General features: G+C 42.8%; 1 protein-coding gene across 1 annotated transcript in view; it reads right to left on the bottom strand.

Moving 5' to 3' along the window:
• LOC114643296 (NACHT, LRR and PYD domains-containing protein 3-like) overlaps positions 1 to 13,418 on the bottom strand; it is a 182,591-nt gene that overhangs the window by 27,815 nt on the left and 141,358 nt on the right. Inside the window, exon 10 of the mRNA XM_051921826.1 lies at positions 3,539 to 3,712. Within this exon, the coding sequence (XP_051777786.1) occupies positions 3,539 to 3,712 (174 nt within the window). The remainder of the gene's footprint in view (positions 1 to 3,538; positions 3,713 to 13,418) is intronic.

The raw sequence follows: 13,418 nt of genomic DNA, 5'->3' as shown, positions 1-13,418 counted from the left end.
ACTGGTAGTTGTGTCAATGCCTTGCGAAGATTTTTTGCAATATGTGGCGCTGAAAAGCAACTTAGGTCTGACTGCGGAACAAACTTTAGATAGATAGATAGATAGATAGATAGATAGATAGATAGATAGATAGATAGATAGATAGATAGATAGATAGATAGATAGATAGATAGATAGATAGATAGATAGATAGATAGATAGATAGATAGATAGATAGATAGATAGATAGATAGATAGATACTTTATTAATCCCAAGGGGAAATTCACAAACTTTATTGGAGCTAGCAGGGAACTAGGATTTGTAAAAGATTCTGAGAAATATCTGAGCATCCTACGATACTTAAGGGAACGGGGATGTACTTGGGAGTTCAACCCCCCTTATGTGTCACACATAGGAGGTGCTTGGGAGTGTATGATTGGCATGACACATAGAATACTTGACTCTATGTTTCTACAGAGCAGACTGTCTCACCTCACTCATGAAGTCCTTTGTACCTTTCTGACAGAAGTATCTGCAATAATAAATGCCAGACCACTTGTCCCAATTTCCTCTGACCCAGAGACGCCATTTTTATTGAACCCTGCAATGCTGCTTACCCAGAAAACTGGTGTGTCAGCACCTCCAGGTAATTTCACAAGGAATTACCTTTTTAAAAGCCAGTGGAGACAAGTGCAAGCCATGGCAAATGTATTCTGGACACGATGGAGACATGAATACCTCCCCACTCTGCAAAGCAATAAAATAGGCTCAACCATCTAGAAATTTACAAATAGGAGACATTGTGTTGTTAAAGGAGAGTCAGCTATCACGCAATGAATGGCCTATGGAACTAATCACCTTGGTAGTCCCTAGCAGTAATGGTACTATAAGAAAAATAGAAGTTAAAACTGCCTCTCAAGGCATCTCCAAAAACTTTAACAGGCCTATCACAGAAGTCATTCTTCTAGTCCCTAAAAAAGACGGATAAGTTCATACAATGTTTGTTTATATGTACAGTATAGTGATATAATGTCATTATATCAGTCGGGGAGTGTTCTGCCCCACATGTTATTAGCTGTTAGCTGTTATTTGTTGAACTGTGCTCCCCCTTCATCTTGTCATTTATTAACACACCTGTCAGTCACGTCCCACACTCACAGTGGTGCCATAAATGCAAAGGTGGGTAGTAATGAGTTACATTTACTCCGTTACATTTACTTGAGTAACTTTTTAAAAAAAATGTACTTCTAAGAGTAGTTTTAATACACCATACTTTTCACTTTTACTTGAGTACATTTGTGAAGAAGAAACGCTACTCTTACTCCGCTACATTGGGCAACACTCGAATCATTACTTTTTTCCATTAGATACAGTAAGCTATATTTTTCAGAAAAGAGAGAATCCGCCAGTGAATCTACTGCATGACTGTTTCACCAATCAGACGTAGCAACAATACGTTTGCTGTCAAATTATGCAAAGAGTACACGACACGTGTTTCACCCTTATTTGGGCTCATCAGGCGTACACACTCACTGCACCCCTCTTGGGGATCAAACCTTGGACGTCAGCGGCGAAGCCTCTTTACGTTGCGCCATGGCGTGTGGTTCGTTTATTTGACAGCCTGGAGATCGGGGTAATTTCATTCATGGCATTCATTTGATTGTGCATGCGGGATGACCCGTGTGTTAGAAGAAAAGACATCTCAGACTGGCCTCCCTGTATGTCAATCAAGTGGCAAATGCCATAGGGAGGATATATGATAGACTAACGTTTAAAAAAAAAATTTTTTTGAATGCAATGCGATCTACCTGCACTACCTTTCCGATCGACGTATTGGGCACCCCTGGTATACAGTGTATCTTGTCACTGTAAGTAGTTTGCACTGTTCAAACATACTGTACATGTTACCTACTGTAGGTAATGGCTTCAAAAGCTTTGTTATGAAACAAACTGAGATTTGGAACTTTGTGTTATTTGTGCATCTTTATTTTCTAAAGATGTTATTTATTTTTACTCATTTTTTATTTTATTATTTGGAAATAGCATAATTTGCACATTATTTTATATTTCTGTCTGTCTTATTACAACATTTCTAAAAAATAAATAATTTATTATGATCAAACAGTTACTCAGTACTTGAGTAGTCTTTTCACCAAATACTTTTTTACTCTTATTTGAGTAATTTTTTGGATGACTACTTTTTACTTCTACTTGAGTAATATTATTTTGAAGTAACGCTACTCTTACTTGAGTACAATTTTAGGCTACTCTACCCACCGCTGCATAATTGTCTATGAAACTCACGTAAAGCATGTAGGTCGCCTAATAATCATTTGAATACAATACACTCCATGTATCTCACGCTTTGGACGTGACTGAAACAAGAGATAAAGGGGTGCTTATGTATCTTTAAGGTATTTAATCCCCTGGGTCTGGTTAGTTGTGGTATGCAGTAATCTGAACCTCTGTCTATACGCTTCCCTTTGTCTTGATCCAACCATGGAAATCACTCGCCTTGTAAGTGTCTTTTAAAGCTTCATTGTTTAATGTACATTGTCTGCTATATATTGATTTGTAAATCATTCTTTATTGTCTTTGGTTGTACACCTATACTGTATATACCTGTATGTTTCTTTTGTATATATTTCAGTTTACAATGAGGTACCTCCAGTAAAAGCCTTCAAGAAAGCTCACCCCTTGTCATTTTTATGTGGATGTGCCAAGTTGTTTAAGCTCTCTGCAGCCGCGTTGCACAGACAGCACGGAGTGAGGCAGAAAACCACTTGTGGACTTGTTTCTGCTCCAGCTGGAGTTTTCATGGTTCTCCCTCTGGTCAGACTCACTTCACGCCTCAGAGACTCTTTTTGATTTTATTTTCAATTTAAAAGCCTAAGCTCTTTTCTGAGGCCTCCTGTCTGCCTGGGGTGGGCCTGACTGGGGCTGACATTTGTTTGGTGGGCTATTCTAGAGGCCTCATCCCTTTGTTATATTGTACTATTAGACCAATCACAACAGAAAGTGGTCTGTCCAGGTGACATGGTGTGGACCCCTCTGTGGTCACTTCCTGTGTCCGGCTCTCTTAATTAATGTTCAGTCTCTCTATTTATTATTTTCTTTCTCACTCCTCCTCACTCTCCTGTCTTCTCTCATTTTCTGTTCTCTTGTTTCTTCTTGTTGTCCCTTCACCACCCTGTCCAATGACATTGGCTTTTCTCTGTCTTGTTAGTTCCAAATGTCCCCCATAACCCTGTCCACCCTCTCCTCCTGTCCACTCTGCCTGCTATCCTGATCCTGTCACCTCTCCTCCCTGAGTCCTTGTCCCTCTGTCTTTCCACCTTTTCTGATCCTGCTTTCCTCAGCTCATCTCACACTCTTTGTTGTCCTCCCTGTCTGTCACCTCCGACCAGCTCCACTTGTCCACTACTCTTTGTCCTTCTCGTCCCACTGCCTGTCTTTCTCCTTCCTTCAGTCAGTCCATGTGGTGTCCTGTGATCAGTCCGTCCATCAGGCCGTCAGTGGTGACTTCATAACCCCACACACCTCACACTGTTTACTTACATCAGTGTCTCTAATTTACAGTTTGGGGTCCGCAGACCCTCACACAGCTGACGAGCTCCTGAATCTCCCAGTTTGTTGTCTCTCAGGTTCAGTACAGTCAGCTGTGAGTGTGGAGAAGAGAGAACTGAGGAGAGAGATGAGTAACATCTGGAGGTGAGACGACAATCAGACAGGCTGTGGAGATAAAGAGAGAGAAGTGAGGACATAAGGAGGGACAGACAGACAGACAGAAGGCCACAGAGCTCAAAGGCTCAATGACTGCTGGCATTTTTATTTTATACTGAGCCTGTTTGAACCCGAGACCACCGCTGTTCTTATACTGTAAGTAAGGCACCAAACACCTGAGAAGGTCTCCTGCCTTCACACTTTACTGACAGGCGAGAAGTCATTAAAATGAATACACGGACATTAATATTGGAGATGAGCCTCAAAGAAATGAGACTGACAGCGTTCTGCACTTGAGGGGCCGCATGGACTTGTAGAAGGTGACAATGGGAGGGGGTTGGGGGTGACAAAGTGGGATTTCTTTCTGTCATTCAGGACTCAGGATATGTAGACATTTTGTCTGATTTGTAGGACATCATGCAAAGACAACTGTTAGACATTCTGGTCACTGCAGAGCTTAACACTCAGCTGTTTGTCACGATGGACTCTCCTCAAGTCACAGTAATTAGATGATGACGATGACACTCTGTTGGTTTAAAGGGACAAACACTGGGCCTGACTTTAGGAGTGAAGACATGATGGACATGGTAAAACAAGACTGACATGTGACACTTCTGTCCTCGGCCACTCAGACCTCACATACTGACCGGTGACATTGACCAGCTGACCTTTGTGCACTAAACACCTCAGTGGTACTGAGCTCAGTTTTCTTATTCCTTCTACTAATTTGTAATAAAGCAGGAGGATGAGCTTCAAATGCACTGTCAGTGTCCCAAAGTCCAGTCCAGTGGGCACAGAGGTTGTCTGAGTGGACTGTGAAGAGACCCCCATGACTGCTGACCACTGCTGTCCATTCCCAGCTCTGCCTTGATTTGATCAAAATGAAAGCAAAGGAAATCCACAGCACTTTATCAGGTGACTTCACAGGACGTGTGGGGGTCACAGGAGTGACATGTTTGTGTCCTCACAGTTTGAATTTGTTACAGCAGCAGCTCATTTCTTTATGTCCTGTCTTTTCAATGACATCTGTTTATAAAAGTCAGGACAGGACAGTGGACAGTAAGGGGGTGGACTAAAGATGGTGGGGTCTTTACAAGCTTTTACTAATAATACCAGAAATAGTCAAACAAAATGTTTAAAATGTTAAAATCAATGGACTAGGGTTCAAATTATGAGTTTACAGCAAAGGCTATCAGTCACACAGACTTCACACATTGGTAAGGCGTCATCTCATTTGAAAAGGCAAATAAAGAATTAGAGCAGCACAGTCACAGTGTCAGGTGCCAGACGTGTCAGTAGTCATCACTAATAATAATAATAATAATAATAATAATAGCGGCTGAAATGAGTTTCCTCCGCAGGGTGTCTGGGCTTTCCCTTAAAGATAGGGTGAGAAGCTCAGTCATCCGGGAGGGGCTCAGAGTAGAGCCGCTGCTCCTCCGCATCGAGAGGAGTCAGATGAGGTGGCTCGGGCATCTGATCAGGATGCCTCCTGGACGCCTCCCTGGTGAGGTGTTCCGGGCACGTCCAACCGGGAGGAGGCCCCGGGGAAGACCCAGGACACGCTGGAGGGACTATGTCTCTCGACTGGCCTGGGAACGCCTTGGGATTCTCCCGGAAGAGCTAGAAGAAGTGGCCGGGGAGAGGGAAGTCTGGGCATCTCTGCTCAAGCTGCTGCCCCCGCGACCCGACCTCGGATAAGCGGGAGACAATGGATGGATGGATGGATGGATAATAATAATAATAATAATAATAATAATAATAATAATAATGTTAGGATATAGCGGGTTGGACAATAGATGGATGGATAATAATAATATTAATGGTGGTCTTGTGTTTAAGGAAGTTCTTTCCAAGGTGACAGATTAAATGTTTTCATCTCCCATTCACTTTTGTCCAGGACATCTTATAAGACATCTGAGTGTCCACCAAGTCACCATCAGCCAAACCTGCAGGTCCCCAAGTCCTCTGCTCAGCTCATCTCTGCCCTCTGGTGGTGACACCCTGTCACTGCTCCCCTTCTGTTTATTTCCAGCTCTCAGTTCTTCTCCCTTTTTCTTCTCCTCCATTCTCTTACCCCCCCATTTCCCATAATGCCTTGTGTCTCTGCTGACCAATCAGTCATTTGTTCATTCAGATGAGTGACGTTTCCTATGTTTCTTTAACTGAAATTTATGATTGCAGACTCAAATTCAATCATCAATCTATGGACAGTCATAGTTTATAGCTCAAGTGTAGTCTTTTTTCATTTTTAGTCACCCAGCTTTCCTGATAATACACCCACTGCGGTCTCATCGTCCTCTTCATAGCTGAGAGGAGCAGGATCCAGCCTACATTTCAAGGTCTGATGTGTTTCATGTTCAGAGATGTTGTTCTTCACAGCACTGTTATAAAGAGCTGATATTTGAGTGTTTGTGTCTGTTCTTTTGTCTTGAACACATCTACTCATCCTCTTCTCACCTCTCTCATTAACTGCGATGTTTTCACCTAAAAAACTGCCAACCACTGGATGTTTTCAGATTGTCACTTCGTTCTTTGTGGCCTGAGATTGGCATCTGTGATAATCCCAGGATGGCCGCTCATTCTGAGATGCTGAAAATTACCTGGTCAGGCCTGAACAGTCAAGTGTGGTCAGAATCACTTACATCACACAATTTGTCCATTCAAACCACAAATAGAACTCCTGACTAAGTCTGCATGCTCTCTGTGCTTATCAACTGAAAATTAATAGGCTTTTTGGAAGAGCCGGCAGGTTACATAAAAAGGGGGTATAACTAATAAAGTGGCCATACAGTCTAAGGAATCACACTGAATTAATCAGTACAACTGCACACAAATAAAATAATTACCTGGTGTGTTGATGGTTTTCTTTTTTTACTGTTCAGTAGCATTTACTAGATGGAGTGTCCAGGTGCAAAGGCCTGACAGGGGTATTCACTGCACACCTGCCCCTGGACTGACACAACTCTTGATGAATGAATGTAAGTGTTTAGCACATTTTTGTAGAAATCATCACAATTTGTCTTGTGGATCACAAGTAAAATAAAATCAAAACTAAAACTTTACCACTTCATCCTGCATTACAAGTCGACCAGACGGCTCACATCCTTCAGGGCATTTTTTGGAAAATCACATAGTCAGATCTCCTAGCTGGTCACCACTGATGCCCCCCAAACTAAGCTTGTGTCCCACCACCATCCAATGGCCTTTATCAGGGTACCTCGTGAGTCCTTCTCCCTTCTCCTGCCACCATCCCTCAGCCTTCAGCAGAAGCCCACTCAAATGGTTGGTTACTCTTGCTTCTTGGACACTCAGTAGGTTATGTCCTTGCCCCTTGAACACCATGTGCTCACTCCTCTTAGCAATATATCTCAACCACTTGCCTCCACTCCAAGCATTAGCTCAGCCACCATTCTGCATTTACTTTATTTCTCATTTAACCTCCATCTCTATTTTTCATTTTTCTTTCCTGTTCAGTTCTGTTCTTGACTATCCTGCTCAGCTCATTTTAAACTCGCTGGGGTGCAGGTGTCTAATTACAGACCCCAGGACACTAATGAGGACACTGGCTGAACCACACGTGTCTGCAGGTGTAAAGTGCGCTCCGCCAATTCACCACCAACACTCCAGAGCTGCTCTGCTCCACCACACAACCACATCCACCTACGCCCCTCTGAGTCCACCATTTTAATTTAAAACCTGCACACAACCACTGACCCCTGACATGTGTCACCACACAGCTTTGTATTTAGTAGTAAAGAGAATCACGCAGTGACCAGAGTGACCAGTGGGGCACAGGACTAGTGTGACAGGTGTCCTTAGTGACATCAAATTATTCACATCTCTAGTCGGCCATTTGATTGTCTGCTGAGATTGAAGAAGACCCTGACTGAGTGAAATGACAAAAGAAGGATTTGTGAGGCAGAGGGTTTGGAACTGTGATGACATCAGTGAAGACCATGTGTGTATAAAAATATCAGGCGCTATATAGTGGAATATTGAGAAAGTCATGTGACATCCTACACTGATCATGAGGTGAGATTCTTGCTTTAATGTCCCACAAGAGACACAAGTGTGAGTTACAAACACAAGAGGGCGCCACTCCTCACACTGGAGTATCTCCCTGACACGCCCACTGAGGTCACCTTCCCAGAATCCTCTCAGTGTCTCTGGACGTCTACTGCACATGATGTGTGTGTCCACCTGTCGGACACTAAGCCCACTGACAGATATATGTTGATGTCCTGTGTAGACCTGGGGGTCATGTCTTGTAGAATGATGTCGGCCTGTTCGGTCCACTTGGCTATAATGGCGGTCACTTCTTGTGTCTCCCACCTTACTGTCCACACTGCCTTCAGTCCTATTCCTCTCCTCCCTGTGACCTTCTCTTTCTGTGTATGGCTGGCTGGTCATTTCTACTGCTGCTGTCCACCTTTCCTCCTATTCCTCTGTCTGTCCTCCTCTCTCTCCTTCTCCTTCTCCTCTGCCTTGTCCTCCTCTTTTATTCATCCTTTTCTTCATTCTGTTCATCTCCTTCTCTTGTCTCTCCTTATCTTTGCTTTTCTATTCTCTTTGTCCTCCCTATCTGTCACTTCAGTCCAGCTCTAGCTGTCCACTCCTCTTTGTCTTCTATCACTTTAGTTGTCTCTTCTCCTCACACTGACTGTGTTTCTCCTCCTTATTCTATTTTAGTGATTTTTAACAAACTTTAGTGAGGACATCAGAGGAGTGTAAGGGGGAAAGTGACAATGGAGGACAGGAACAAGTACGAGATTAAAATAAAGTATGGACAGCATGGGCTTGTGGGACAAGAAATAAAACAACAGTCTGGACAGAGAGGATGAGGAGAGTGACCAGTGTGGTGGAGGGGCTCAGGGTCACAATGCTGTCTTTATGAATTGAATTATTAAAGGAAATCTGCAGTTGTGTCACCTCACGTCCATCTGTCTGTCCATAAGGGACACTGCAGTCTGTCCTGATTATTATATTTTTTTCTGCATTTTGTTAAAATCAAATAACATTCCATACAAGCAAGTCAAGTTTAACAAAACTAAGTTCGAAACAAATCAACCTGCACCCATGAGAAAGAGAGCTAGGCCAGCAGAGTAAAACTTTAAAGTACCATATCTACTCGTGTTTAAGTTATGATAAGTTGGGGCTTGATTATCCATCCATCCATTCATCCATCCATTTTCCAACCCGTTGAATCCAAACACAGGGTCACGGAGGTCTGCTGGAGCCAATCCCAGCCAACACAGGGCACAAGGCAGGAACCAATCCTGGGCAGGGTGCCAACCCACCGCAGGGGCTTGATTATACCATATAATTTCCAGTATTTTATAATGTTGGTCATATAAGTCAGATGTGGAAAACTCACGCTGTTGGTCCAAGAGATTATGATATGCTAACCCCCACCTGAGAGAATAACCACGGAGCACTTGGCCTTTATTTTTCTATATATTCTGCCTACATGACCACACGGTAATACCCAAACTATTCTGAAGCGACATTTGCACTGTTTTGTGTTTTTTTGTATCTCACCCCCTCATACACCTTTATTGTAAGAGCATGTCTTATCTATGATGGAGCGTTTGATCAGAAGAAAATATGAAGCTGGTTTTAAATTAAAAATTATTTAAGTGGCAAAAGAAATTGGCAACTGTGCTGCTGCAACAAAATTCGATGCATCTGAGAAACTGGTGCGAGATTGGAGGAGGCAAGAAGATGTAAACAAAACAAAAAACATTTAACTGTTGTATTTTTGAATGAGCGTATAAGTTGGGGTCTGATTTTATGATCAATTTTATAGGTTTCAAGACCCAACTTATATGCAGTGTGGAGACTGGCCCAGACACAGACAGGCAGACAGGCTCATGTCACCCAACACATGTTTATTTACAATATATACAAGTTGCAAGTGCTCATAAACCCCAAAGACCCCAAAGTCCTGGTCACACAACAATGCCTTCTCTTTCTCTTCAGGCTGCCTCCTTGTCCTTCCTCTGACGTCATCCTACTTTCACCCAACTCTCGTCTCTGTCTGAAGGGAGGCAGCCCCTTTCATATGCACCCAGATGGGCTCCAGGTGCTCCCCGGCAATCTTCCACCGGCACTCCCCAGTGTGGCGGATGTGCCAGCTGCGTACTCTGGAAGCACTCCGGGTGTCCCTTCTTTTCTTCCCCCCAGCACTTCCGGGTGTGGCAGAAGCGCTGGGGTCCAGGGTCCCCAAGGCATTGGGGCGCCCCCTGGTGGGGGCCACAGGCCCTTACAGGGTATTGCTTCCAAGCTCTGTACCCATGGTCCCCAAAGCAGCCAGGGCGGTCGCCCCCTCGTGGTCTGGAGGAAGCACAAGCTCTCCTCCGGTCCTCCTGGGCGTCTCGGCCGGGCATGAACCCCAGCCGGGTGCCACATGTTGGTATATATGGTAGTAAAAATAAGTAAATAGATAAATTAATAAATGAATAAAATAAACAGAATAAGAAAGACGGGACAGAATATGTTTCCTCAATTTAAATGCTTATTCTAAGATGTTATTGATTACATCCTGCCAGGTTTTGAAAAAGTTTTGTACAGATCCTCTAAGAGAGAATTTGAATTTTTCCAGTTTCAAATAATATATAACATCAGTTACCAAGTCAAATTATTAAAAAAAATCTACGGTTATGTCAATCTCACGTCCATCTGTCTGTCGTAATGGGAAACTGCAGTCTGTCCTGATTAAACACAGCATTTGTGATATGAGCATGGACAAGTCATAGCAATAATGTGACAAGAAATAAAATTCATGAGACACACACACACACACACACACTTGTTGTTTACTTACTTCAGATTCTCTAATTTGCAGTTTTCACTCCTCAGCCCCTCACACAGATGATCCACTCCTGAATCTCCAATGTTGTTATAGCTCAGGTTCAGTTCAATCAGTCGTGAGTGTGGAGCACAAAGAGCTGAGGAGAGATCATAGCAAGATCTGAAGGTGAGACCACAATACCTGAGGCTGTGGAGAAGAAGAGAGACAAGTGAGGACATGAGGAGAGACAGACAGACAGACAGAAGGACAAACAACACAAAGGTTCAATGGCCACTTGTATTCTGACTTTTCACTGAAGTGCAGTGTGAACATGAGACCACTGCCATTCTTATAAAGTAAGGCGCTATATACCTGACAGGGTCTCCTGCCTTCATGCTGGACTGACTGTTGCCAAGTCATTCTGACTGACATGTGGACATCAACACTGGATAAGAACGTCACAGACATGAGACTGACGGCGTCCTGCACTCGTGTGACCAGATGGACTTGTCACAGGTGACCACGGGGTGATGATGACAAACTGGAATTCTTGTCTGTCATTTACCACTCAGGACTGGCAGCTCTAGTGGTGACCAGCAGCAGATCTGTTTGTCTCCATCTTTGTCTTCATTTTTTATTAGTTGTGATTAATTTTTAATAATGGGTTCATTTTCTGAACAGGAATAAAGGAATATATATGTGTCCCTGACGTGTTATGGAGTCTCTACTTTTATTTGTTGCTTTTATTTTGGTGATACTTTTTTTCAGGAAGACTTGCTGTCTTCCTGATGTGTCTTCTATTCACCTGAGTGATTCAGTACAGCTAGGAGTTTCTACTGTGATGGTACCTGCCAAGTGCAGACACAGACCAGAGCTGTTTCCAGAATGTTCCACTTTGAAGAGACAGGATGAGTCTGATGATGATGACAAGTGGAGGACACCGAAATGGGTCAGATGTGGAGGGGCTCGTTTGAGGTAACAGGTAACCCAACACATTCCACTTGGACTGTAATAATGACGACTGTGCGGTCCTTACGTAATCAACTTGATGAATTACAAACTAAAGCTTGTGTTCAGACAGAATACAGAGAAGCCTGCATTATGGAGAAGTGGCTCTCTGAGTTCATCAGTGTTACGGAACTCATTATTGAAATGTCATTGTCACAGGTAAAGGGCCCGTTGGCGTCTGCCCGTCTGTATATAAATGGTGGTCTCAATCAGTAATAGTCAGAGAAGCAGTGAGCTCTGCGGACCTTGAGGTGATCAGCGTGTCACTCAGACCACTCTACTCATCCAGAGAATTTCCGCAAATATTTGTCACCGTTTTTTTGTATTCATCCTAAGGCTCACCCATCGATGTCAACAGAGACGATTATCACAGCTTTAGTCGACACGCTGAAAGTGAACACTCAGACCAAAGCATCAGAAGCCTAACCTTTGTCACCAGGCCTTAAACAAAGGCACCAAAAGCACAAACACATTTTCTGATTTGCACTTTGTTTGTAATTCTGCAGCACTTTTGTAAAATACTCCACACTGTTTCTTACATTCAACACTTTCTTTAGGAATTTAAAAGTCCACAAGAAGACAGTGAAGCTCTGGAGCGAAGATTCAATCCATAGTCTCCAAGGCTGCTTTCATTGTCCACACTGAGATTTTTTGATGGATTCCTGCACTGGTTTAGTCGAGCTTTGTGATGTGATCAGCAGCTCTGTTTCTGTTTGTGAAGACGTGATGATCTCAGCTAAAAGTGTGAAGGTCTATGTGATCAACAAACCCTGGGTCATCAAATCTATAATGTCATTATTATATCAAAAGAAAAAGTGTCTTTAGATGAGGAAATACTAATGAGGTACAAGCTGTTCAATGGGAATTAAAACTTGACATTCAAACAGATAAAGTTGATTATAAGGATAAAACTGAACAGAATTTGTCAACACAAAATTTGAAATTGATCTGGTCAGACATTAAATCCTTAGCTGGACATCATCAGTCAAAAATAAAAACCACTTAAGGGTTTGTTGTTTAAACTGCCGCTCTGATTGACCTAACAGGTTTAAAGAATACGACTGGAGATGTGAGCAGTTTGATTTGACTGAGTGAGGACTCCGCTTGAAGAAGATGGTTTCAGAAAACGGAGAGAGATGTTTATGTTCAGAAGGACATAGAGAACATTTTTATAAAATTATAACCCAATAAAAGTCCTGGACCAGACCATTTTAGTGTTGGGCTCTTGAGAACTTCTGCAGAGCAGCTCAGCTCCATTTTTTATTTTATTTTCAAAGTGATCACTAAAACAACAGAAGGTCCCAAAGCTGTGGAAACAGGTGACAGGAATACCAGTAGATAAAAGCAACAACCATAAAAACCTAAAAGACGTCAGACCAGTGGCTCTGACATCACTGGCTATAAAAACATTTGAAAAACATCTAAAAAGGAACATGTGAAAGAAAACTCTGAGTTTTGAGATCCATTTCAGTTTGACTACCAGTCTACTTGAGAGAGACAGAGGATGCCAAGCTTCGAGCCCGAAGCGTCAGTTATAACCGGTTTTGCTACTTCACCCGTGGAGCATGAATTCTGAAGCAATTTCTCCGAACTTAAGGAAATGATCACAACATTGGCCACAGCCACAGTCACAGCCATAAGTGTGCTTAAGAAAGACATCCAGAAAGACATCCAGAAAAATATGAAAAGTATGGAGAAAGAAATAAGTGACTTGCAGCAGGATAATTAAAACTTGGAAATGTGTTTATATAATCGTTTTGATGCGACCATTAAAGGTATGCTGGGGAAAATTAAGGAACACATTCAAGAAAATACGTCTAAACTGGGAAACCTTGCCGACCAGCTGGATGACGTTAAGCAGACATTCACGGCTCGAATTGAAACAGAAACAATTGGCATCTAATGCCGATGGAA

Source organism: Erpetoichthys calabaricus, assembly GCF_900747795.2.
Source record: "Erpetoichthys calabaricus chromosome 1 unlocalized genomic scaffold, fErpCal1.3 SUPER_1_unloc_26, whole genome shotgun sequence".
Taxonomy (NCBI): Eukaryota; Metazoa; Chordata; class Cladistia; order Polypteriformes; family Polypteridae; genus Erpetoichthys; species Erpetoichthys calabaricus.
The sequence above is the reverse complement of the archived record's forward strand: the minus strand, read 5'-3'. Positions and strand labels throughout refer to the sequence as shown.